At 43.6% G+C, this 27,968-nt stretch overlaps 1 protein-coding gene and 1 pseudogene across 1 annotated transcript in view; both read right to left on the bottom strand.

Moving 5' to 3' along the window:
• LOC118886581 overlaps positions 1 to 13,276 on the bottom strand; it is a 48,416-nt pseudogene extending 35,140 nt beyond the window's left edge.
• PITPNC1 (phosphatidylinositol transfer protein cytoplasmic 1) overlaps positions 1 to 19,311 on the bottom strand; it is a 258,284-nt gene extending 238,973 nt beyond the window's left edge. The window contains 1 exon segment of the mRNA XM_036836206.1: positions 18,395 to 19,311. Within this exon segment, the coding sequence (XP_036692101.1) occupies positions 18,395 to 18,442 (48 nt within the window). The 5' untranslated portion in view covers positions 18,443 to 19,311.
• Between the last annotated feature and the right edge of the window lie 8,657 nt (positions 19,312 to 27,968).

Genomic DNA, 27,968 nt, shown 5'->3' with positions numbered 1-27,968 from the left:
TTTGGATTGGACTGAAAAGTCGCTGTGTTGTTGGATGAAGACAGAAAGGCATGCTTATCACATTTAGCACTAAATTAAGAGGAGTAGCTAATACGGTAAATAACAAAAGCAAGAACCAAAAACATTTTGTCAAACTTGAAATCAGCAGATGCCATTCATCACATTTACATTTACATTACAAAGTCCTATGGTAATGGTTGTTGTCGCTATAAGGCTGCTTGTTTTTGTAGGCCTCAGACACACCGGATGGAGAGACTTAGCTTTGCCAGAAGATCATGTGGATAAGACGAAGGTGAACTGATCACCTTGTCAGCCAGCAGTTTGATGCAGCTTCCAAAAATGACAATGCTAATACTAAAGCATCAACATAGCATAAGGTGCTGAAGTAACAGTTCCCATATTTTCAGCACTGGTCCTCCAATATCTTGAGCCCAACCTGGCCCACACCTCTTTTTGTACGGCCCACGAGCTAGCTATGCATGGGTTGAAAAAAGGCAAAAGAATAATATTTCACGACATTTGAAAATTATATGAAATTCAAATTTCAGGGTCCATAAATAAAATTTTACCAGACACAGCCATGCCCATTCATTTACGTATTGTCTCTGCCTGCTTTCATGTTGCAAGGTCAGAGCTGAGTTGTTGCAATCTTATAGCCTGCAATTCTAAAATATTTCTATCTGGCCTTTTTACAGAAGAACTTTACTGACCCTTGCTCTAGAGCACTGCATTCAATATTTTTGAAAGGGCAATAACAGAGGAGGTCCAACGGATTGGGGAGGGAGTCTGAAACCATTTCCTAAGGTGAATTGTTGAGGGAATTGTGGATATTAAGCCAGCAGAAGAGAAAACCAAAGAACAACATTACAGTTTTCTCTAAATATTTAAAGAGCCAGCATGTGGACGTGGCTTGTGTTTGTGTCACCATAGACAGGAAAATGAAAGTTCTAGGGAGGAAGACATCAACTAAATATCAGAGAGCATCTTCTGGGAATCCCCTGGTGGTCCAGTGGTTAGGACTCCCCGGTTCCCCTGCTGGTGGCCTGGGTTCGATCTCTGGTCAGGGAACTAAGATCCCACAAGCCACTCGGCCAAAAAAAAAGCATCTTCTAACACATCAAAGTGGACAATCATAGATGTTATATCACAGAAGAGCAAGCACCCTGCCATGCTGGTATTTAAGCTAAAAGGCAAGATGATTGCCGTGCGAGATTATTATAGAAGATTCTCAGAGTGGGTAGGAAGCTGAACTGGTTTAACACTCAGGTTCTCTCTAAATTTTATCTCAAAAGAAAATGATCATAAATAACAGGTGAGAGCTTAATGACAGGTCAATGGAAACAATTTCTATTACCACATTCACTAAGGATTATACCTTACAGGGAAATATATATACCTTTATGTATGTGCATACGTATATGTGTGTAGGTACATATATATGTAAATGGCATATTAAAAAGAGGTTTATTTAAATAAAGAGCACAGTAGCTATAAAAAGAAGCACAGTAAAAAAAGAAGGGTTATTTTTAGGAGGAGGGTTCCAACTACACAAAATAAGGAAAGGACGTCCACTGCTAAATAAAATGAGCTGGAATCTTGCCTTGTGTTACTACAGGAAATCAGCTTGGTGCCACTTGAAAAAGGGGAATAGTCTATATATATTTAAAATGGAAAGGGGAGGAATGCATTAAGAAAAAAAGAAGAGTGTGCTCAAATACAAAATACAGTAAAGGGCACAGTTGCGTGATTTACTTGCACTGGACTTCATAAAATAGTTTTACAAACAACTTCACAAAGCACGGCCACCTGTTAAGCTGTTATTTTGGCCTATCTATTTCCAATGGCAATCTTGACACCCAAGCAAGAGACATACCACCATAGCAACATAAACATCACGGTGTTGGAGAATAAGATTTTAGGAAGCAATTTATAGCTTCTGCAGGGCTGGAAATAAACTAATCCTTAAGCATTTGTTACTATGACATAACGTTCCCACAGGACAGACTCAGATCCTCTGGACACCTCAGGATTCCTTCCCATGGTCCATTTGGAAAGTACAGACTCCAGAAATGAATATTGTACTAGATGGACTTCTAAACTAAAGGTATTTAAAGGTGTGAGACTGTGTGATTTCATGCACAGCTCAGGGAATGCATGATTACCAGGTATTCACACAGCATCCACACATGGACAATTATCACTGTCCCTTACATGTGCTGAGTGGGCTTGTATGTCATGTGATCAGCCCCTCATGGAGGCAAAAAGAAGGGTACTGGAATACTACTCAGCCATAAAAAAGAATGAAATTTTGACATTTGCAGCAACCTGGATGGACTTGGAGGGCATTATGCTAAGTGAAATAAGTCAGACAGAGAAAGACAAATACTGTATGATATCGCTTATATGTGGAATCTAAAAATACAACAAACTAGTGAATATAACAAAAAAGAAGCAGACTCACAGATATAGAGAACAAACTAGTGGTTACCAGTGGGGAGAGGGAAGCGGGGAGAGGAAATATAGGGGTGGGGGAGCAGAAGGTACAAACCACTGGATATAAGATAGGCTCAAGGATGTATTGTACAACACGGGGAATATAGCCAATATTTTGTAATAACTATAAATAACTGTAACCTTTAAACTTGTATGAGAAATAAAAAATTAAATTAAAAAAGAGGGGTATTGAAAGTTGAGGAAACTGAGGCACAAGAAAATCCAGTCTTCCTAAATCAATTCATGGCTATCAATCAGCAAGGCCTCACCATACTGCACCACCCTAAGCCAGAAACCCCAAGTTAGGACAATATAGGTACTTTAGCTCCAGGAGATAAAATGCTAAGGAAAGGGTAGAGGAAAATGAAAGGAAAATCATGTTTGAAAGTGATGAGTCCTCTTTTCAGGGATGATACTCCCCGTGAGAGGTGGGGCGATTACCAGGACTTAAAAGATGAACTTTGTAAGGTAGGGCTGATTTGCCATTCAGAAAGACCCAACCAATGGGAAAGAAAGCTGATTATCCAGCTTTAAGTTGAGACACACCCAAAAGGTGTGTCGTGGGGTGGCATGTGGCAGGGCCAAGTGAGTCTGCATCAGGGTGAACAGGTTCTACCTCATCTGGGGATCTGAGAGACACCAGGGCAGATCCTGAGCCCAGTGGTCACAAACGTAGGCCTGGGCTCCAGCCCGGAACCACGGTCCATTAGCCCTGGCCACCATTTCTAACTGCCTGTTTTTCCTTTGCTCTTGAGTATTCTCAAAGATAGAGGTCTGCAAGGCCCGTGGGCAGTTCCTTCTCCAGATCCACAGAAGAGACTGTCCAAAGGCCAGGACAACACTGAATGCGGCCGTTCTGCAGATGAAAAACAGATTAATCTATGATGAAGCTTCTGTGATGCCAGGGATTTGGCTGCTTTTGATATGAGAACCATTCCTGAACCCCTTTAAAAAATAAGATGGTTTCTGACAGACATAACCAACATTAAAACAAACAAACAAACAAACAAAAACCTCCTAAAAGAGCTAAGGCAGAAGGCTGGACACTATGTAAATAATGGCTAATTTGAAATATACTTGACCCTTTTGGAAGTGTGTTTCTTGAAAAGGCTTAAGGGGATTATTCCATTTGGACAACTAATAGCCTAATTACTATTTTTTTAAGAAAACAATAACCAAACTCCTTTTCAGCCAGTCTTGGCAAGAAATCTCTAAGAACACCCATCTCTGCAGCACTATATGTCATACTGCTGAGAAACATAATTACACTCAGCTGCATCCAAGTTTCCATCAAACACAATCCAAAAGAGGTGAACTATTGAATCCTGAATCTAAAGGTTTTTCATTTTGGGCACGATGCCTCTTTATGAGCAACAAAAACATAACATCCAAAAAAGAAGCATTCGTCATAGCCTTCAATAGTCCAGGATTTGGGTCTCCAGTGCACACGGTACAGTCTGTACCCCAATGATTAAATACAATTCTAGTTACCAAACTCTTTGCACTTGGGGGGGATTAAATAACTCTATTTCATATCTTTAAACCTGTCTCATTGAGCAAAAGAACCGTCTATTTTCACAGCACTTTTCAAGCATTGAGAAAACCACTTTTATCCACCATGTCACTTTAATGGAGGCTGAAATAGCCCAGAATGATGATAAATGTTAGGTGACATGAATGGCTTTATTTGTCTTTTCATCGGCTCCAGCATCATCATCATCATTATTTCAGGTCAGGGTAAACTCAGCAAAATTTTCCTGATGAAGGCCCATGTCAAGAGGGTACAAACCACAGGGAACTCACACATCTCAGAAGACATGTCCAGGGGTTCAAATACAAACTTTAGTGATAACCCCTGTCTTCAGAACTACCTGTCCATACAAGGAGGTGATTACAAGTCTTGTTTTCTTAAACATCTATCCAGTGTTGTTTTTCTATTTGGTTAAACTGCTAATTACTACTTTAACAAGAGTGTTGTTTTCTGTGACTTTGTTTGGCAGATGTCTACTATTTCGGGTGCATTAGAGATTAAACAGACATCTGTAAGGTGGCCCAGGCACACTGGAAAGTTCTCAGACTGGAGACCAACATTTTTCTACAACCCACTACTTTCTTGGACAGTGCAGGACACAAACCGCTGCTTGAGAGCGGCAGGACTGTAATCCTATAAAATCTAATGAAATCCAGGTTGTTGGCTAGTGAGTTGAAAACTCTACCTACAGACATCACTAAGAGAATTGACAACAATGAAAATGTTGCAAAGTTAACTTATTAATAAGCCGTCATAATAACAAATTAGTTTTTTTCTCCTGAGTTAAATATTTATCAAATCCTAAAAAAAAAAAAGCCAACATTTTAACTGTACTTCTTTATTTAGAAAAAGAGTCCAATTGATGTCTGTTTCCACCTGGTACAGGAATAAAGCATTATCATTAATCAAATATTCTGTCTTCTACTTTAATAGAAGAACACTTGTCAGTGACAACTTTGTTGGAAATACTTCTAAAATGCACTGGTACTTTTTCCTGCCTTAGCAAGTATTCCAAGCAAAAATGCGCTTTTTGTGTTAAATGACAATATAGTAGGACTCCTGAATTAAAAGTGTCAGGCACTCCAGCTGTTGCTACAAAGGTATAGGTCACTAATTGAGTCATTAATGCCACCCAAAACATGGATACAGGTCCATCTTGTCATTTTCCTCCCTTGAAAGAAGGCAGAATTCAGAAAATATTTCTAGTTACCTTCTGTTAATTCAAGTTTTATTAAGTTTGCTTCAGGAAATGATGTATGAGTTTAATGATAAAGTAATAAACCAATGCTTTAAAGGAAAGAAAAAAATGCTGACCAGATACCTAGAATAGTAAACTCATAGACAGAAAGTAGAATGGTGGTTGCCATGGGCTGCAGGGAGGTGGATAGGGAGTTATTGTTTATGGGTACAGAGTTTCAGTTTTACAAGATGAAAAGAGTTCTGAAGATGGATGTTGGTGATGGCTGGCCAGCAATGTGAATGCCCTTCATGCCACCGAATTCTACACTTAAAAAATAGTTAAGGACTTCCCTGGTGGCTCAGTAGTTAAGAATCCGCCTGCCAATTCAGGGGACACGGGTTCGATCCCTGGTCTGGGAAGATCCCACATGCCGTGGGGCAACTAAGCCCGTGTGCCACAACTACTGAGCCCACGTGCCACAACTACTGAAGCCCGTGCACCTAGAGCCCGTGCTCCGCAACAAGAGAAGCCACCTCAATGAGAAGCCCGTGCACCACACGAAAAGTAGCAACTAGAGAAAGCCCACGTGCAGCAACGAAGACCCAACACAGCCAAAAATAAATAAATAAATAAAAATAAAATTAAATAAAAGTTTAAAATAATAAGTTTAAGAGAAATAGTTAAGGGGACTTCCCTGGCGGTCCAGACTCTACACTTCCCCTGCAGGGGGCAAGGGTTCGATCCCTGGTCAGGGAACTAAGATCCCGCATGCTGCGCAGTGTGGGAAAAAAACCAAAAAGTTAAGATGGCAATTTTACGTGATATGTTTTACCATAATTTTTTAAAAATTATTTTAAAAAACTGACCTGAATGTACACATCCAATTAAGTGTGGTCCCCTTCAAATAGTTCATTTTAGGGCATTACATGTTTATTTCCATCGTGTTGACACAGAGCAAAACATCTCTGAATCTCCCCTGTAGAATTTAAGACAGGTTTGTTTGGATTTTTTTCATTGTTTTGAACATTCCTGATAATGGTAAATGTCTTTGGAGGACAAATTTTAATTTTGCAAAAAGCCTTTTATAGCTCCATTTTCGGAATAATAATCTTATCAAGTTAAAAATTTTATTTTAGCCCACGTGAGGTGTGACTCTACAGGAGCAATATGAATTTGTGCATGTGGTTTGTAAACTGCCTGTGAGGCAATGCTAGTAAAGGTGAGACATAAGTTTCCAAGGAGCCGCCATCTCAGCAGGAAGGGAAAGTACACAGTGCTGACTAATACATTTTGATCATTTTTCATACCCTCCAGTTTGCTTACCTCCATGTGAAGAGGTTTAAGTTTTCAACGAAATGTGCCAGAAACATGGTGTCACTTGTCTGTTCCCATTGTTATTTCCAGATACTAATTTTGAGAAACCTGCAGCTGCTTATCAGCGAACATCTCGGCTAAAGATGTCTATGAAAGCCAAAGGCTGTCACTGCCATTAAAAGGAATAATTTCTGAAAGTGTAGGGGTGGTTCTCTTTTTAGAGCATGAACTACAAAACTTCTTTTCAAAGAGGAGTATGATTCATTTATCAAAGTTAAACTGAGGGATGTCACTTGGTTTAAAACTTGAGTAAAATTGATTGTTCAGTAGGAGATAAAACTTATGGACCGCTCTGTTAGCTTAATTGGAACAGAAGAACTCCCTTCCCCCAATTATTTCCTTTGATAATCCTGAACAAGTTATTTAATCTTTAAGGGGTGTGTGTGTGTGTGTGTGTGTGTGTGTGTATTGGGATAGAACTAAATAATCTCTAATGCTCCTTCCAGCTTTGGGATTCTAGGGAAGGCAGAATTGAGAAAGCAGAGAGCCTGGGCTCGGAAGTCTGACCAGCATGGGCATGAAGCCAGGTCTACCATTGACTAGCCATGCAAGCACCTGTGAACCACATCTGTAAAACGGGATGATAATATCCAACTCACAGGACCATTACAAGGACTAAATAAACAAGAAAGCGCTGGACAAATGTAATTTCTCTTTGCCTCCTTCGCACGCGGAATGAGACTTCTTGCCATCCAAGCATACAAAACAGAAACTGAATTTTTAAAACTCTTACTTTCCAAGCAGGTTTCACGGGATGCGTCGCCGAGGCACATAGTGCTATTTTATTATGTACAGAAAAGCCCGGTGAGGACTCCCCTGGTGGCGCAGTGGTTAAGAATCCGCCTGCCAATGCAGGGGACACGGGTTCGAGCCCTGGTCTGGGAAGATCCCACATGCCGCAGAACAACTAAGCCCGTGCGCCACAACTACTGAGCCTGCGCTCTAGAGCCTGCAAGCCACAACTACAGAGCCTGCGTGCCACAACTACTGAAGCCCGTGCGCCTAGAGCCGGTGCTCCGCAGCAAGAGAAGCCACCGCAGTGAGAAGCCCGCGCACCGCAGCCCCTGCTCGCTGCAACTAGAGAAAACCTGCGCACAGCAACAAAGACCCAAAGCAGCCAAAAATAAATAATAAATAAATAAATTTATTTTTAAAAAAAGAGAGAGAGAATCAGGGCAAGCAACTTTCACAATTTGTGTAAGACACAAAGACAGAGATGGCTCAGGTCAGCAAAATGAACAGTGTAACCCTGCACTTCCTAGGGACTATTCAGTCCTCCACGATACGTTTCAGGAAGCGTGGGCACAGTATTCATTAAAAGGTCCTACACCATTTCTATAAACAGTCTATGCCAGTTGGAAACACTCTTGCCAGAGAGTCAAGAGATAAGTGAAACTTGGTCATTTTAAGAATAAATAAATAAATAAATAAATAAATAAATAAATAAATAAATCCCACCACGACGGTTAAAACTAGAAAATATTGGAGAGTTTTGGGGAACTCCAACTAATCCAGCAAATAAGACCTAATGCATTTGAAGGCATCAATCACTTAATTATATTAGCATCCAAGTTCATGGTGACTTCTCTATTCCCAGCTGATAAATTTTCTTCTGAATAAATACACAGATCAGTTAATTGGGGTATAAAAATACACAAACTAATGCTCAGAAACACCTGGATCTGACCTTAATACGGCAAATAGAATCAGACCTAAATGGTGTGTGTATGTGTGTGTAGGTGACATGGGACAGGAGCAGTCTTTGGAGATTAGTTGCTTAGATTAGGTGCTTAAACAACATTATTACAGGTTGTCATCAAATTACATTTGTTTGGCCAATCTTACTTCTCTAGGTGATTCATTCTGGGAAAGAAACAACACCCTAAAGATTGTCAGGTTAATTCTAAAGAAATTAAAGGATGATTATGTTTTTTCTCTGCTTGGGAACAACAGGAATTCTAGAAGGCCGTGCTTCACCCAAACTTAAAAGAAGCAAAAAAAAAAAGAAAGATCAAAAAAAAGTGAAGAACCATTGGATAAATCTGATCAAGAACTTACATTAGCTACTTGTTTAGGTGGATGAGTCGACTTTCACTAAAGTCTAAAAAGGAGTTTTAAGAGCCGGCCCCTTTGTCAGAGTGCTGGGAAATGAAAGAATGACTCACTTTATGCTTGATGTCAAAATCTTGGTGAGCTCTGGCTTTCGTGTTTCTAAATCAACAAACAGCATTGTATAATGTTGCTCAGGCCATAAGCCAGGAAGTGGCCAGTGACCCTAGACTCCTTTCTCTGTCACGGGTAAAGCTAGTGGCCAAGACAGCGTGTCCTGGGCACAGGGGGGTTCCTTCTAACTCTGTGTCATCCTGGGAGACTTGCCCAGCCTAATGCGGCATGATTTTGCCATCCTAGACAGAGACTATTGACACACAGTTTAAATAGTCATTTAGCCTATTTTATAATGAAGCCTGTGATGGAAAGTCTCAAGGACATCTGCCAGAGATGAATAAAGCAGAGGACTCAACTCTCATGTAGAACCATCTCCTCCAGAACACATATTCCAGGATTCATTCTGCCAACACATCCTTTCCCACTCAATGTGCAGAGAAAGCAGAGGACTGCACCTGGAACCACAGCCAGAAAGGTCACCAGGTACTTACTGTTCCTTCCATTAATGATGGCTGGTGCCAGCCTCTGTCCCCGATTAGGGGTGGGGAGGGGGGCTGTTCCTGAGGATAGTGAAATCTGTCAATGAATGTCTCCTCCCCCCCCCCCACCCGGTACCCTAAAGCCCTGTAGCTGTTCAAGTTGTGATTACGTTTTTGCCCCTAAGTATCAAATTCTGACCTAAATTGTGGTCATTCTAGTCCAAATCTGGCAAATTTTTTTTTTTTTTCCCACACTGCTGCAGAAGGGAACAACCTCCTTTGAAAAGCTGTCTAAATTCAGGACAATCAGAGTCATCTTCTTGAGAACAGAGACCATAACTTTTCAGTGTTCGTACTCCTAATTCAATTTCCGTGCTTTCTGTCAATGGCTCTCTCTCTGAACACAGATGTCTATTCTGCTGGAAAAATCCATAGATACTTCTTTAAAAAAAAAAAAAAAACAGCTTTATTGAGATGTATTTTACATACCAACTCAATGGTTTTTAATATATTTACACAGAGCTGTGCAACCATCACCATAATCTATTTTAAGATGGCAAGGAAACTTCTCCAATGTTCTCTGGACTGTAAGCTCTAAGAGGGCAGGGATCGTGTCTGCCTTGTTTGCTGCTCCATCCCTGGCACCAAGTCTAGCACCTGGCACAGAGTAAGAGTTCAGTAAGCATTTGTGATAAACACTTTCATGCTGCCCCAGGGCCAGCCTGAACCTTCCAGATCCCTAAGTTTCCTAGATACGAGAAATAACTACTTCTTTCCTCCAACAGAAACTTTCAATTCAGCTAATCTCCCTATGGTAGGCAGAATGATCCCTGAGGTTCCCAGTGTGCACACCCTGTATATGTACAATTCCTTCACCTTGAATGGGGGTGGGCCTAATCAGACCATTCTTTTTGAAAAAGAGTAGAGGTCAGAGACAAGAAGTCAGAGGTTCAAAGTTGCAGCAAATGCTCTCCTGTTGGCCTTGAAGGGGCAAACGGCCACATTGTGGTGAGGGCCACATGGCAGGAAATAGCAGGTGGCCTCTAAGAGCTGGCCCCTAGCTGATGGCCAGCAAGAAAGGGGGGACTCAGTCCTACAGCCACAAGGAACTGAATTCTGCCAACAACCACGTGAACTTGGAAGAGTACTCCAAGCTCCAGAAGAACATGCAGCTTGATTTCAACCCTGTGAGACCCTGAGCAGAGAATCCAGCCACACGGACTTCTGGTCCACAGAGACTGTGAGATAATAAATGGGTATTGTTTGAAGCTGCTAAGTTTGGGAAAATTTATTATATAACAATAGATATTGAATATACTCCTCAGGAATCTGGAGGAAGGCAGACTGATAACATTAACTCCCAGGAATGAATGGCCTCAAACTTCTCAGAGGTACTGCTGTGGAATTTTAAAATGAGGAGATTTTTAATAAAAAAGAATCTCTAGTTTGCAAAATTTCAAGAGGTATAAAGCTTAAGTGAAAAACTTAAACAGTGTGAAGGAAAACACCTAGGGTCAGCTTTCCTAAAAGGTTCCTATTTTTCTCAGCTTCTTCTCATCCATTCATTCAGCAAGCATTTACTGTGTGCCAGGCCCAAGGTTTAAGCACTAGAGCTGCCCTATCCAATACGGCAGCCACCAGCCACATGTGACCCTTGAGCACTGCAAAGGGGCCAATGGGAATTGAAATGTGCTAGCACAGGGAACTCTGCTCAATATTCTGTAATAACCTAAAAGAAAACAATTTGAAAAAGATACATGTATATGTATAACTGAATCACTTTGCTGTACACCTGAAACTAACACAACATTGTTAACTACGCGCCAATAGAAAAAAAATTAATTAATTAAAAAAAAAAGAAATGTGCTGCAAATGGAAAATACACACTGGATTTCAAAGACTTCGTATGAAAGAAAAATAAGTTAAAAGATCTTGTTAGTATTTTCTTATGTGGATTACACGTTGAAAAGATAGTGATGGAGGTGGATGACAAACAAGTAAACAAATAAGTACAGATTAAGATAAATGCAAAAGGGGGGAGGGATAAATTGGGAGACTGGGATTGACATATAAGCACTACTATATATAAAACAGATAGCTAATAAGAACCTACTGTATAGCACAGGGAACTCTACTCAGTACTCTGTAATGACCTATATGGGAATAGAATCTTAAAGAGAGTGGCTACATGTATATGTATAACTGATTCACTTTGCTGTAAAGCAGAAACTAACACACCATTGTAAATCAACTATACTCCAATAAAAAATTTTTAAAAGATAAATGCTATGAAGGAAATAAGTGCAAAGACAGAGAATAATAGGGGAAAACTATTTTATATGGAGTGGTCAGGAGAGATGTCTCTGAGGAGGTCACATATCCACTTATAAACCTGCAAGACTGCTATTAACTCTCAAGTTTTAACACATGACAGCACCAGGGGCTGGGGAGCTTGAGAGGACTGACAAAGGCGGTTGGTCAGCTGCAGGGCTATCACGTTGCACCATTCCCATTGGGTTCCATGTAAATGGCGCCCCCTGGAGGTGTGCACCCCTGAGATCCTGTTTGTATGAATTGCTTATAAGTTTGCATAAGATACTTTTTTCAAACTTTACATTTTCCAGATACAATTTGTTTTCCAGTTTTAATAGTTATAAGACACTTCAACTTCATCTGCCATGTAGCCTACAAAAAAATCTCCACTTGGGAATACAACAAAATTCCTGATTTCAAGCATGAGACACAGAGGGCAGGCAGTTGGCAGTCTGCAATCTGAAATTCTTTTTCTCGGCTCCCAGCGAGCTGAATTTGCTAAAGATTTGTAAAACCTTCCTGACTTCTTGCTACAAATCAGCTGGTTTCTGTATTTGTCTTCTTCTCTGAACAGAGGCAGACATGTTTGCTAGTTTTCAAAAAAGTTTTCAGAGTTACTTGACCATACAGACCTCCAGGCAACAGAAAGCAGGCCAGAATCCACAGAGGCCAGCCAGGGCACCTGCGCCCTCACGCAGGCCGCCAAAGCAATGAACCTTGACGTACTTTTCCAGTAATCGCTGCCCCTGAAAAACACACTTACTGCCTGTCACTGTGCACACACTTTTATATTTAAAAAAACAAAACAAAACATCTTTGTGAACCCTCTGCCCTACACACACACACACACACACACACACACACACACTTCCCTGATTGACACTCTGGGGCAAGGAAGATATCTTAAAGAGGTTAAGTGTTGAAAATAGATTATTTTTTTTAAAAAACTACCTATAAAAAATAGTATTCTCTGGGCTTCCCTGGTGGCGCAGTGGTTGAGAGTCTGCCTGCCGATGCAGGGGACACGGGTTCGAGCCCTGGTCTGGGAAGATCCCACATGCCGCGGAGCGGCTGGGCCCGTGTGCCACAGGTACTGAGCCTGCGCGTCTGGAGCCTGTGCTCCACAACGGGAGAGGCCGCGACAGTGAGAGGCCTGCGCACTGCGATGAGGAGTGGCCCCCGCTTGCCGCAACTAGAGAAAGCCCTCGCACAGCAACGAAGACCCAACACAGCCAAAAATAAATAAATAAATAAATTTATAAAAAAAAAAAAAAAAATAGTATTCTCCATTCACCAAAATGAGAGCCTTTCTGAAACGAAGATGCCTCACTTTCCCTGAATATCAGTTATACTCAATCAGATACAGTGTTTTGAAGTTGATTTTTAAGAGCCTTGGGAATTCGCCCCCTGCCTTTGTAATGAAAAGCAAAAGTTAATTACTACCCACTTTTAACTAGGCTTTTGTTAACAATAGTGTTGTGGGGTTTTTTTTTCTCCCAAGGCCTAGAATCGGTTTCATGTGACAGGCATTCACACCCAAATCACAGGGAAAATGCAGTGTCCTTTCTCCACAAAGTCACTTTCACTGACCCGCCAGGAAGCCAGCATCTGCTCCTTGTTGTCTGTTCTATTAGTGGTGAAAGGTTTGCACTGATCCATTAACCCGCCCCCCACTTCCCGGGTGCCCCTCACGACCAAAAAGGGAGCTTTGGGAGACAGCTGGGCAGCAATGAGCAACATTGTTCCTTGATGACTGTGAAACAGGCCAGAGAAGCTACCGGGATCACCCAGAAATCACTCACAACCCCAGCCTTTGTCCCTCACCACTAAGCTAACAATTAGGAAAAAAAAAAAGTCAAAATAGTGCTCATTCTTAAAAAACAAAATTCCAAAATTATGTTTATGAGGAACCCTGGAGAAGGTCTATGAGATTAATCCAAGGAGTCTTTCTCCTTTACATTCAAGGATATCACTTTGTACAGAAAACAAAGTGTTGATGAAAATATCAAACTTAAAACTTCTTTCCTGGCCTTCCCTGGTGGCGCAGTGGTTAAGAATCTGCCTGCCAATGCAGGGGACATGGGTTCGAGCTCTGGTCCGGGAAGATCCCACATGCCACGGAGCAACTAAGCCTGTGCGCCACAACTACTGAGCCTGCACTCTAGAGCCTGCGAGCCACAACGACTGAGCCCGCGAGCCACAACTACTGAAGCCCACGCGCCTAGAGCCCGTGCTCCTCAACAAGAGAAGCCACCACAATGAGAAGCTCCTGCACCACAGTGAAGAGTAGCCCCTGCTCGCCGCAATTAGAGAAAGCCCACGTGCAGCGACGAAGACCCAATGCAGCCAGAAGTAAATAAACAAATAAATAAGTAAATAAATGGTTTTAATAAAAAAAAAAAAAAGAATCCACCTGCCAATGCAGGGGACACACAGGTTGGAGCCCTGGTCCGGGAACATCCCACATGCCTCGGAGCAACTAGCCTGTGCGCCACAACTACTGAGCCTGCGCTCTAGAGCCCGCAAGCCACAACTACTGAGCCCGCACGCCACAACTACTGAAGCCCACGTACCTAGAGCCCATGCTCTGCAACAAGAGAAGCCACCGCAATGAGAAGCCTGCACACCACAACGTAGAGTAGCCCCCACTCGCCGCAACTAGAGAAAGCCTGCGCGCAGTAGCAAAGACCCAATGCAGCCAAAAAATAAATAAATAAATTTATATATTAAAAAAAAAACCTCTTTCCTTAAAGAATTTCTACCCCAATAGGTTTGCAGATGCATTTCACGAAAATGCTTTAAAACGGAGCAAAAAGGAGCACCGTTGGGCATTTTGGCATCTTCATTTATGTCATTCCAGAGACGGCATCACCCTGATCCCAAACCTGTTCTCAGAAATGTGCGCAAGAAAATTCTCTGGGGACTCGGGGGAGCCTGGATAAAGTGCGCTGGCTCCCTGCCAGGACAAAGAATAAAATAATATTCTGTTAAAAAGTTGGGGTTTTTTTTCTTTTCTCTCTCTTTCTTCTTTTCTTGGAGGGGAGTGTTTCTGTTTTTCATTGTGCATCAAATCCCTGAAGATCACAAGTAAATCCCAGACATTAATGTTGATGCAGTCAGAACAGGAAGTATTAAACACCAAAGCAAGCAATGAAGTTGAAAAGATTCCCACCTTAGATCATACTGGGCTGTGCTCAGCTCTTGGAAGATGCTTATCTTACTGATAAGGACCTGTCAGGGAGGCGTGATCAGACTGTGCTCCGTGGAGTCCTGAAGATGCAGTTTGGGATCAGGATGCTGGAACCAGTGGCAGCACCAAGGAGTGGCTTTGGAGGGAAGGGCCTTGAACTCCACCATAATCTGCACTGAGCCACACATCCAAAAGCTACCCCCCAAAAAAATACAATCGAAGGAAAACCAGTGGACTTGTTATACAAAAGCAGCTTCAAAGAGAGGCCCCTGGCCACCTTTAGGGGCAGCTGACAACCCCTAAAATTCCCCTAAGAAGACAAGGTCAGAGTCTCCAACCCACCTTCCAACTAGAGACTGATTTAGTCTCCTGCTTTGCACATTCGGCTTAGGGATATTTCCTTCCAACAAGGAATCCCAGCAAAATAGCTTTGCTCCGGGTTCTGGCCTAGACCTTGCCCTTGGCTATGAGATGGGCAACTAACTGCACCTTCTATAGCTCTAGTCTTCTCCTCCACAAAATGAAATGGTTCAACTCTAGACCACCTCTAATGGCCCTTCCAAGTCTAAAATTCTAGAATCTATATCACCAAATGTTTCAAATGAAGACAATGACAACTGTCTCTTCATAGGCAACTATTGGCCACCAGGGACCTTTGCTGTTTAGAACTTTCCAATGGGCTTATATTTAGTTCAGAGACAACAACATTGAAAATAAATGACGAGACTATTCCAGTGAAGTGGGGTTTTTTTTAATTAAAATAAATCCATGGGATGTTACTTATAATTCTTTACTCTAATATGAATGTCTAAAAAACAAAACACCAACACTGATCTAGACTGTAATTCAGCTTTACTTGCTTTATCTCCCAGAGCTGTTCTTCTTTCCTGGAACTAAGGAATATTTTATGAGTTAAAATAAGGCGAGAAAAATAGTAGAAACTAGCACACTCTATACCAATTCAAAAGGTCTTTGATTTTTCATTTAGTTGATAGTGCTCACTTTATCTGTTTTCAAGATTTTTTTTTTTTTTTTCTGGATTAAACATGAGTAACGGGCAAGAAGCAGAGTAAGGAGAAACAAATACTAATGGTTTTACCATGGCTCTGGTTCTGGCTTGGCTATTAACTAGTTGTGTGGCCTGGTGCACATTACTTAACCTTTCTGAATCTCTGTTCACTCATCTGCAAAATGTGGATAACACACCAGTCTCCCTTACACTCCCCTCCAAGAAGAGTTAAACTAGATAAGACCAGGGAAAAAGGATGGACATACAGTGTTGGTCCTTTTGATGACTCTCCAAAACAAGGGCATTTGTCTCATTTTTAAAAGTATGGACGTTGCTACTAATTAACTGTGGTTGTCAGAACAGGGACAAATCCTAGAAGTTTCATGTAGGTTGAATCAGGCCCAAAGCAAATCAACAGTTGTAGCAAAAGTGAGGTTTCTAAAAGTCTACCGAAGTTGATGGTAATTGTCTTCTTTGAAGATAATTGCTTCCCAGTTTTCAGTGTTAAGGTTGGGAGGACACAGTGCTAAGGCGGAGGGTGGATTGTGGGGTTCACTACCAATCAGACCCTAGGGGTCTAACCTCTGGCAAGCTGGGCCTCGCGTCCTCATCCATCATCTGATTTGGTTAATCTGAATCCTTCCGCTTTGAAACCCTCGTCAATTTAAACTGCCCCACTGCTTCACGAACAAAGAAGAAAACTACTTCGGAATATGACCTTACAGACACTGGATCATGCTTTGGTCCAAATGAATGACACATTAATTAAGTTATAATTATACATTATATTACAGGCCGAGTCTCATTTCATTTGCCAATCAAGAAAGGAAGGGCCTCCACCTATACCACTCAAATATGATTACTTCACCCCAAAGTTGTAGTTATTTCAGTGCAAAAAAAAAAGTGGAGAAAGAACCGTGCCTGAGGGTTCAAGAAAGCCTGAGAAGGAAAAAAACAAAATAAAGAGATTTTGTAGGTAGCAGAGAAGATTTGAGAGCCGGTTACTTTCTTGACTATCACCTGCAATGGGGGGCATTTCATGCAGTACCAGCATTGCCCCTAGATCCCAAACTCCTCTCAATAAATAAAGTCATTAGGAGGAGATGGAGTGGAAGCAGACACACCTCCAAGCTGAACTACTCATCTGCTCAGGGGTGGAAAGATCTCAGCCTTTTCTAGAAAAACTCCGGTTAACCAGTTTCACTCATTTGCCTCTCCCCTCGTCCACATAGCATTGTGTGCTGCTTCTCCACGTTATTTACACGGTCTGCCTACCCACATGGCATCCATCCTTCAAGACCTTGCTCAAATGCTATCTCCTCCAAAGCCAACGAACTGCATGGCTCGGTTGATCACTGGGGTGGGGGCTGATCTCTTTGGCAGCCAGCGTCCCTAGAATACATTTTGTAAACTCGGAGCTATACTTTGATCTTGCCTTGGATTGTACTTGGCTCTTGCCTTAACACTTGCTCCAGACAACAAATGAAGACAAGTCCCCATCTTTTTCTCTCCCAAAGCACCTCGCCCCTTCCCCAAAGTTGTGGCTCAGTAACATGTCTGACAGATTAAGTGCACTGTATTTAAACATAAACACGGTTTGGGTCGCAGGTGTCATGTGTGTTGCCACACCAAACCACACTGGTAAGTTTCAAATTGCCTTGATTGGCTTCACGCTCCCACGATGTCCCTGGACAAGCGCTAAGCAATTGTGAAATCACCGAAGATAGGGAGGCAGAGCGGGAATAAAGGAAAGCCGGGGCCTGAATAATCCTCACTGAGTCATCGTTTCCTGAAAGATCGAGCTTGAGGCTTGGAGTTGGGGGAGGGGTGGGGAGGGAGGGGTTCGGGAGAAAGGAACCTGAGCAGCGCGTGGAGGACGAGCCCAGGACAAGCCCCCTCCCCTCGCCCTGCAGCTGCGGGACCCGGGAACCCGGACCAGGCCCGCACCCACGTGCTGGAGCTCCCCCCTGTGGCCGCGCCGCAGCCCCCGCCGTTCCCCGCTCGCCCGCAGAGAGCTCTCTCCGCGGCTCAAGAAACAAGACACGCAGAAAGTTTCCGACCCAGGCGGTTAGAGAAAGGTCGAAGCCAGGTCCGGGGGCCTCGAAGCGCGGGCGTGGCGGAGCGGCGCCCAGTCTGGCGGCGATGCAAGGGGTCCGAGCCCAAACGGACCCCCCGAGGGTTCCGAGGTGCCCCGGAGCGGGGCTCGGGCCCTCCAAATCCCGAGGGCGAAGGGCTTCTCCCTTACCCCAACCTTCCAGCGAAGGGCGGGAGGGGAACCTGGGCCCACGCCAGTCGGGATGCCCCCCCAGCTACCAGGGCATGCTTGGGGCTCTTGGGTTTGCTTTATTCATTTTCTTAATTGGAGGGAGGGGGCGACCAAATCCCTTTGGCGCATTCTGATCCCCAGCAATCTGGATTCTGGGTGCCCCCCCCAAAACCCACCTGCAGTCCACCGCCCCACCCAACGCCGCCCTCCTTGCTGGGGTGACAAGTGGAAGCAGCAATTCCACTTCCTCCTCCCCCTCCAGCCTCCCGGTTTGGGAGGCAGTTTTCCACCAGGGTTTCCCCGCCGCCCGCGAGGCGGAGGGGGGCGGGAAGGCGCGGCGCCCCGGAGCCGGGGACTGGGAGTGGGCGAGGCCGGGCCCGGCGCGGCGCTTACCTCGGCTACGGTGAGCGGCATGCAGATCCGGTACTCCTTCAGCAGCATGGTCCTGCCGGCCGCGGACCCCCGAGGCGGGAAGAGGGGGGCTCCCCCAGACCAACAAGGCTGCCGCCCAGGAGCAGGGCAACGCGCCCGGAGCCCCGTGCTCGGAGCCGGGCGGCGAAGCAGCCCCGGCGGTGCGCTCAGGTCCTGGCTTCCTCCTCTCCGCCCGAGAGCATGTCAAGGCTTGGGTCCTGGTGTTCGCGGCTCCCCCGCCTCCTTCCTCGCCGAGGTCGATCCGCCTGGAACGCGGTGTTGCAAAGTCAGGCAGGGAGGGAGGGAGAACCGCTGGAAACCGCTCTGATCGGCAGCCCGGGGCAGTAGTAGCGGGCGCCAGATCAGGACATGCCCGGCAGCGGGCGAGGGAAGAAAAAAAAGAGAGATTTCCAAAAATTAAAACGAATGCACAAAAGTCACCCGCTCGATTCGCCTCTGAAACCAGATCTGAACCTGGCGACCCCCCTTTTCCGGCCGGGCTGCCCAAGGCTAATGTCACCAGGCACACATTGCAGACGGAGCCAGAGATGCTGACTTTCCAGACAAAGGCTCGATCGGCTGTGCTCCCCGGGCGGTAAACAAGATTTCCTGCTCTTTTTAGGGCCGGTCCCCGAGGCGCTTCAGGGCTCGCTGGGGGAGAAAAGGGAAGCCGCCGCCGCCGCTCAGCTCTGCCGGTCTGGGGCTCCGGGTTCCTCCGACCTCGGCTCGCGGCTGCGAGGGGCGGGCGGGAGGAAGCTGGCGCCTTCCGTGCGCGTCCCCTCCCCCGAGTCCGGATCCCCGAGCGCCGTGCGTGCCCGAGAGTTTGCAGCCACCTCGCCGTGGCCGGAGAGTCGGCGCCGAGCTGCAGTGTGCCTCGGGCCGGGGAGGTGGGTGCGGGAGGAGCGAGCGCGAGCGAAGCTGACATCAGCAGCGGCCTCCGCGGGGAGGGTAGCCCCATCCGGCCAATGGGGAAATGGCAAAGAATGTGGAGGATTTAAACAAAACAGCATGTCTCTCCCGGGCTGCTGCCAGACGGCAGGGCTGCCGCGGAGAGCCGAGGCCGGCGGGCGATGGGGAGGATCGGAAAAAGGGGCTCCCTTCGGCTCCTTTACCCTTTGAACCTGTTCTCAAATGTACCCCGGGTGCCACAGTGCTCTGTCCAGCCACTCTGGGTAGCTTCTGGGTCCAAGGTACAGAAGTGCCCCTTGACCTTTAGAGAAGGTTTTTACAAATGCCCAGCGAGAGCGTTTTCACTTTGGTCCAGTAAGCAAGTCCAGCGCTGGAGAGGCGATGGGATTTGGGAGCAGGAAAGCAAACCCTTGCCTGGTTTCCTAACTGGTTTCAGAGCAGGAATCCAGAAGCTGGAAAGTGCAACAATGTGAATGAAAATGAAATCCAAACAGAAAGACACACAAACCAGGGGGAACTTGAACCAGGCATAGCCTTTTACCTCTCCTGGCCCTGCTCTGCAGTCTGACTGCAGGCTTCGCAGAGCAGCAAGAATAGGTTTTCCTGTCAGCACTCCCAAGTTCAAAAAGTCACAGTGAAATGTCAGTGAAAATGCCTGGAGTGTTGGTATTTCATCCATATTAAACAGATCCCTCATTTTAACCACAAGAGGCACATTTTTCAGTTACTCAGGAAGCTGCATGTAACTGCTGAAGTCTGTTTTTCATTTGTCTGGTATTTTTAAGCTTGTTTTTCTGAAAAGTTGCTGGATGAAAAATGCATCAGTTGCCTCTTTGCAGAATAACCTGCAAGCATCATCTTTCCTCAGAAAAAATATTCGTGCTCTAAGATCCTGCAGCTCCTCACAGGGCTTTGGATGGTGATACTGATGGCCTCAATCTTATAGTATTTAAAATTATGAGTAATAAGTAATTAACCAATATAACTATGGTGGGCTGCGGCTAAAATCATCCAGACGGCTGGAGAGAATTTACAACTGTGTGAACATGATACAAAGGCTGATAGAAAAATTACACCCTCTATCCAGCTTATATTCTAGGGAAAAACTATTTTCTAGATAAATGCTTCCCAGAGTTGGCTCAGAAAGATTCACAGCAACTAATTAAAGCTAAACCAAATTCCTCGAGGTGGAAAATCTAAATCTGACACTGTACTGCTGAATAATAACACATGAAAGCCTGTGATACGCAGAGGAAGCTCAAGCTGTTTTTCTTTTTACTGCTTCTTACTAAAACATGCGTAGTGGCTTCACTTCTGGCACTTAAAACTCTTCCCAGAGGCAGCTAGGGGATGTATTGCCTAGCCACACATGCATATGCACACAGGACATCAGGGAATGTGGACAAATTCTTGGCTTTCCTAGATGTTTCCTGACATTGATTCTGTAATGAAGTATTTTACTGATGAATATTACGGTTGAGGAACTACTTCTCCGAATCTCGCAAACTGCAAATTACCACCTATATGCTTCTGTCCTTTCCCCTCTGCTAAGCTGACTTCTTCCCTGAACTTTTCCTTTTCAGTCAGTCCGCACGCCTGGTCACGTTACCCTTGTTCAGGCACAGCTCTAATCCTTCTGTTTTCAAAACCTCTTAGTGATTCTCTGTGGTCTAACTGAGCAAGTTAAAATTCCCTGGCGGGAGGATCAAGGCTCTGAATCTACCTTTCCCACAGAGCCCCATCACCCTTCCCCAGCCCTACTCCAGACAAATGAAAAAATTGTTGTCTAGAGAAGGGCTCCACTTACTTCAATCCTTCTGCTCTTGCCACTGCCTTCACAGAGAATCCTCTCCCACTCCCTCCCTCAGGACACAATTAAGCAGCAGGGCACTGACAATCTGTGTTGTTGGAAAGTGATTCTGATGGTAGTGTGTTGGATGGGTTCGGACAGAAGGATACCAGAGGCCAGAGGTTTATATTACTGTAATTCTAAAGGAGACAAATAGGGAGGGTCTGAATTAGACAGCGAATGAAGAAAAGACGATGAATTTAAAAGATTTGGATAGGACTTGGGAACCGATGGGTTTTCTCTACAACAGTGCTTGGGGGAGGGGAGGGCAAAGGGAGAGCCTATCCATTCATAACTCATTCACACAAGGGAGGAGGGCGCCATCTACTGGTCAGACACCTTGCTTTAAAATGTTTTAAGTCACCTCGTCAGCAAGAGTCTGGCGAGAACTGTATCTTTGTTTCTTTTCAACAATGGAGTTCGCAATACCATTTCCAAAGAGCCTTGAAAGTGTTGCTATCATCACTATGGATGGTAGCGATGTTCCATTAACAACGTACACTCTACAGTTACGGATCATCACATATTAAAAAGTGTGGATGGGGAGCAAAGGGCAAAAAGAGGAACCAAGAATTAAAGTCACCAGTGAGGAATGATGCGACCAAAAGGAAAAGAATATTAGCCTACTCATGTCTATGACAGCATATATTCTCAGATGGGTGACACCTTCTGAAGGCAGGGGTTCTCAACGCGAGATGGGGGAGGTGTGCAGCTGTTCAACCCAGTGTCTTCACCCGAATTCTGTTGACTCACCCCTCCCCCACATTGAAACCTCTTCTCAGTTTGTGTGAAAAAAAAAAAAACTGTAGGGTTCTGTCTGTAACTAAGATCTGAAAGAAGAGTGTATCAACAGACTTCGTGACTCTTCGTGTTTTATTCCAAGAATATCCCTGGTACTTGTAAAGTAAACTGGGGCTTCCCTGGTGGCACAGTGGTCGAGAACCTGCCTGTCAATGCAGGGGACATGGGTTCGAGCCCTGGTCTGGGAAGATGCCACATGCCACGGAGCAACTAGGCCCGTGAGCCACAACTACTGAGCCTGTGCGTCTGGAGCCTGTGCTCTGCAACAAGAGAGGCCGCGATAGTGAGAGGCCCGCGCACCGCGACGAAGAGTTGCCCCCGCTTGCCGCAACTAGAGAAAGCCCTCGCACAGAAACGAAGACCCAACACAGCAAAAAATAAATAAATAAATAAATAAATTTTTTTTAAAAATAAAAAAAATAAAGTAAGCTATCGTGGTTCTTTCCATCTTCCTATTTCCTCCTCACTAGATCTAAAGTCTGAGGGTTCATCAAGGCCCAATGAGAATCCTATCTCCTACACGGAGCCATTCTAGATAACTCTTTACCTTTCTAGACAACCCAGAACACTGATCTGGACTATTCATTTTGGTTCTGGTTTGTATGCCAGTGTGGCCTTTATATATATAATGTCATATCCTTTACTTGAAGTGTTTCGCTTGTTCTCCAATTCCCCAACATGGTGGTAAGCTTCCTGAGGAGATGGACCATGTCCTATTGTGTCATCTGGAAAGTGTAGCCTGGTTTGAGGGATATTGTGGGTACCCAATAAAGGTCTATTAGATGTATGCATATGAGTTCAGGATTCTCGACCTTGGCACTATTGACATTTGATAACAGATAATTCTTTGCTGGGGGAATCACTGTAGGATTCAGCAGCACCCCTGGTCTCTACACACTGAGTATCAGTAGCCATCCCACCCGCCCACCCACGTACATTGCCAAATATGGGGATGGGTGTGGAGGGGGGGAACTGCTGCAGTGGAGAATCACTGCATTATGTAACATTCATTAATCTTACCTAAATGTGTAGCTACTCCAAAGAAGCTTTGAAGAGACTGACCTTCAACTTGTTTTAGAGCTAAGGAGAGAAGGAACAGAACAAAACTGTTACATCACAGTTCTATAAAGATGTCCCCTTCTCATTCCCATGCTCTGCTTTCTATTAGCCAAGTAGCCCTTGATAAAGGGCTTAACTTTAACCTTGATCATTTGGTTAAGGTAATGTCTACCAAGTTTTTCTATTGTAAAGTGACCAGTTTTCCCTTTCCATACTCTATTCTTTGGAAGGCAGTCTTGAAGTGCAGCCTACACTCAAGGAAGCAGAGCTAAGCCCCACCCCCTCAAGGGGAGGGTATCTACACACACAATATGGTATCCTGCAAGATGTGTCTTTTCTCCCTCATTTGTGTGTTCATTCAATTATTTATTTATATCAGTGTGGACTCAGGCATATTTCTTCTCTACTTTGAGTTATAATTCAATACGACGTTATTTTTGTTGTTCACACTGGTCCAGCTTTGGCCATTGGTAGCTCTTCCAGGTCGGTTCCTGTGTCCTTTTGACATGCCCCTCCCCCTCTTTAAGGGCGATTTTTGAAAATCAAAGTTACACTTTGCAATTAATTTTTGTTTTATTAAACATTATTTAATTCCAGAGAAGTCTATGTCTATATATTCCTCTGTGTGTGTGTGTGTGTGTGTGTGTGTGTGTGTTTTAAACACTTGTATGTCTAACCTTGTTAGGTCCTATGCAAATGTTAAATTCATTCTTAATAAAACTACACAAAGCAAGTCCAGAAGCAATTCTTATGTGTAGACCCACTTATCAGGTCTCTATTAAATATGGAGAATGCCTTTGATGTGGAATTGCTTATAGCTGTGCAGTAAATGCTCATAAAATAAAGATTAATTGACAATGATGTGGTACAAATTGCTTCACATGGGAAAAAAACCTGGAGGATCCGTGGCCAAACGTATGGCTTTGTCTTCTTTTTTTTTAAATAAATAAGCTAGTAATAAATTTTATGAAGGTTTCACTTTTTATTGCATTACCTGTTTTTACAGAAGTTGGCAAAACATTGGAATATTTTGAGATGAATTATGAGAGGATCTGTAACCTATACTCACTGGAGAGAAATTTTAGTGGTGAAAGAGGACGTTGTCCTTGACCCTGAGTATCCTTTAAGAGGAAGTAACTGTGCAACCATAACTTACGGTAACTCTTTAATGCCAAAGTATATTTGACCTAGTATCATCAAATGATGTCAACACAGATCCAGAAATAGTATTTCTTAGCTATGTAGTGCCATAGAGACGTCATGGAATTTGACTTTTTGTGGAACATTTTAAATGTCCCCAGAGAGAAGAAGGAATTATGTTTGCTATTAAGAGTATGTGACCGTTTATATCAAAACCCCAGTTTAGAAATTGCGTAGGTGACTACAGTGCAGCTGAATAATGGCCCCCAAAGACATCAGGTCCTAAGCCCCGGAAACTGAAAATGTTACTGTATTGGAAAAAGGGTCTTGGCAGATGTGGTTAAGTTAAAGACTTTGAGATGAGAGACTATCGTGGATTATCTGGGTGTCCCTAAATATAGTCACAAGTATCTGTGTAAGAGAAAGGCAGGTGGACATCTGACACACACATACACACAGAAGAGGAGAAGGCACTGTGACCATGAAAGCAGAGATTGGAGTGATGAGACCACAAGCCAAGGGATGCCCACAGCCACCAGAAGCTGGAAGAGGCAAGGAACAGATTGTCCCCTAGAGCCTCCAGAGAGAACATGGCCCTGCCATACCTTGATTTCAGCCCACTGACACTGACTTCAGACTTTGGATTCCAGACTGTGAGAGCATCATTTGTTTTTGTTTCAAGCCACCAAATTCATGGTTATTTGTTACAGCAGCAAGAGTAAATGGATACAATGACTTAGGTATGCCTTTACTCACCTGACATTTACCCAAAAGATAAAATACAGCATATTTTTCTTTACAAAATGATTCATAACAGACTTGAAAATATCAAGTTCTCCCATTGCCTTTAAAATAAGCAATTTATAAAAACAAATATTTTGGAAATTCCCTGGTGGTCCAGTGGTTAGGACTCGGCGCTTTCACTGCCCGGGTTCAATCCCTGGTCGGGGAACTAAGATCCTGCAAGCGGCGTGGCCAAAAAATATATATAAGTAAATAAATAAAAACAAATATTTTACAAACAAATATTTTACACACATTTCAGGAAGTTTTCTGTCATGTAAGCCCTGCGACTTTCAATACCATCAATATGTTAATGCCTCCTAACTTCAAATCTCTAGCCCAAATGACTCCCTTTAATTTGACATTTGTATATCCACTTGCCTTCTCAGCATTGTCACTTGGATACCCAATAGGCACCTCAAATTAACATATCCCAAACTGACTCCTGCCCTTTTCCCTCTGACTTGCTTGTCCCTAGTCTGCTCCATCTTGGCAAATGGCAACTCCATCTTTTCAGAGATTGAGCTCAAAAATCTTGCAGACATGTTTGACCCCTTTCCTCTCATAACCAACCACAAGTCCTATCTTGACTCTATTTTCAGATTATATCCAGGATCTAGCCACTTCTTACCACTTCTACTGCCTGCACCCTCGTCCAAGACACCATCATTTTCCTCCTGCATTATTGCAAAAACTTTCTAACTAGTCTCCCAGCTTCTGCCCATCAGGAAACAGCTTCTGTCTCTTAGGAAATAGCCAGAGTGATTCTTTTACTATGCAAATCAGCTCCCGCCACTCCTTTGCCCCAAACTCCCATTGGCTCTCCATCTCACTCAGATTAAAAACCAAGTCCTTCTAATGGTCAAATTGCCTTAAATCTCATCTCCTACAGCTCTCGCCCTTACTCATTCTGGTTTTCAAACAAGCCAGGCATGATCTGATTGCTCTCAGCTCAGGGTTCTTGCTCCTGCCTCTGCCTGGAATCTTCACCCCCCAGCGACCTGCAAGACTCCCTTACTTCAGGTCTTGGCTCACTGGCGATGCCCTCTTCGACCACCTCCCAAGCACTATCACCCCTGGCACATATTTACATGTTGATTTTCTGTCCTCCTCCCCAATAGAATGTTCACTTCACAAAGGCAGGAACTTTGGGTCAGATATGTGCACAGCCAATAAGCTGAAAGTGCCAGAAATGCCAAATATGAAAAAATATATATACCAATGTAGTAATTAATATATAGGCACACTATTTTCAATAATTAGTATCATAATATATATTACCATGGCTCTTTCTGAATAAACTTTTTCCAGTCAGTATTTCTCCCTTCATTTTAGATTCCTTATTCTTTTTTTTTTTTTTTTGGCCATGCTGCGTGGCATGCGGGTTCCCTAACCAGGGGTGGAATCTGTGGCCCCTGCAGTGGAAGCTTGGAGTCCTAACCACTGGGCCGCCAGGGAATTCCTAGATTCCTTATTCTTCCACTGCCAAATTTTCTCTTCTGAAACCAATTTCTTTCTTACAAAGCCACAAATTTAATCTCAGACTCACTCAAATAACAGATTTATAAAGAGTCTGTCTATAATACAGTACTTCTACCTATTTTCTCTGCCCATTGCTCAGACTTTTACTGGTTTCCTTCTTTATTTACTTCACTTTAACTTTTTGTTTCCTTTGCAAGCTTTTCCTCAGATTTCAATTGGCTTTCATTATTGTTACCTCCAAGCCTAGCAGCGAGGAAGGGCTTCAGTTTGGTGTGGAGCCAACTGACTTTTCTCCACCTATTTGCCTTCTTTACACTCTTATTTTTTGAGTTCCGTAAACTATAAATCTGTTTAATCCACCACACCTTTGTTACTTTTCACACAAAAGTGTAGAACCCCAAATCCTTTTGTCTGCTCTAGTCAAACCAACTGCCCACCAAATGTAGAGCCAGAAAACATCTTACCCTAGTGTGTCTCAACGAGCTGTTAGAGTGTGCTTTCGAAATTTGTAAGGGAATTTGGGGTTGTCACGGTCACGGTGGATGAGGAAGGTATCAACATGTAATTGGGATGCTGAACAACTGCAATGCAACAAACCTACACAATAAAATATCGTCTCACATTCCATCAGACTCTTCAATGTCCTGCCAGACACCTCCTTATGTGTCTGAGGCCTAACTCCATTATACATATGCCAAGCTTTTTTTTTTTTGAAGTTTTAATACGCACTAAATTTTCTAAGACTTCTTCTATGTGAAAAACAATGGAAGATTATACTTCGATATAGTCAGAACTTTACCAAGAAGTTGTACATCATATTGGAAAAATCATGCCACCCTTATGCTTGAGGAACCAAAAGAACACACCTGTGGCAGCTGTAACGTTTGCATTTATAGTTATTGTATTGTATATGCGTACAAGCAAATGGCTACTTCTTTGTATTTCTACTGTAGACATGTTTTAGCCTTTATATTTTGAAATATATTATTATTTTGCTATTTTGCAATGTTCCTCCTTTACAGCTAGGATGTTTTCTTGTTTAGTGTTTGTTTTTTAGTTATGTGTGTAGATGGGTTATATTATCCATGATTTTCATTCCAGAATAATTTTGTTTGTTTGTTTTTTCTTTTTAATTTTTTTGTCCAAGCCATGCAGCATGTGGAATATTAGTTCCCTGACCAGGGATCGAACCCACACCCCCTGCATGGGAAGCACAGAGTCTTAACCACTGGACCGCCAGGGAAGTCCCCAGAACAGTTTTTTTTTAAAAAAAGGTCTATTCAGCATATATAAAGGGAGGTTGGTGCTGATTAAACTGAGAATCAGTAACATAACAGTAGACCTCTCCATGACTTCCCGTTTGCTTCCCAGGCTACTGTTGACACTTGGACCACACCACACACAGCCTCATTCTCACTTTCAAGGATCTTAAGCTTTTTTTTTTTAAAAAAGGGACCCAGATGGTGTGGATGATAATAAAGAAAACTTGTATGGTCCTTAATTGGAAAATCGGCTCGGATATACGTGATTTCT

The sequence above is a fragment of the Balaenoptera musculus genome, chromosome 20 (genome assembly GCF_009873245.2).
Source record: "Balaenoptera musculus isolate JJ_BM4_2016_0621 chromosome 20, mBalMus1.pri.v3, whole genome shotgun sequence".
Lineage (NCBI taxonomy): Eukaryota > Metazoa > Chordata > Mammalia > Artiodactyla > Balaenopteridae > Balaenoptera > Balaenoptera musculus.
Note: the sequence above shows the minus strand (reverse complement) of the source record. Positions and strands in the feature narration are given on the sequence as shown.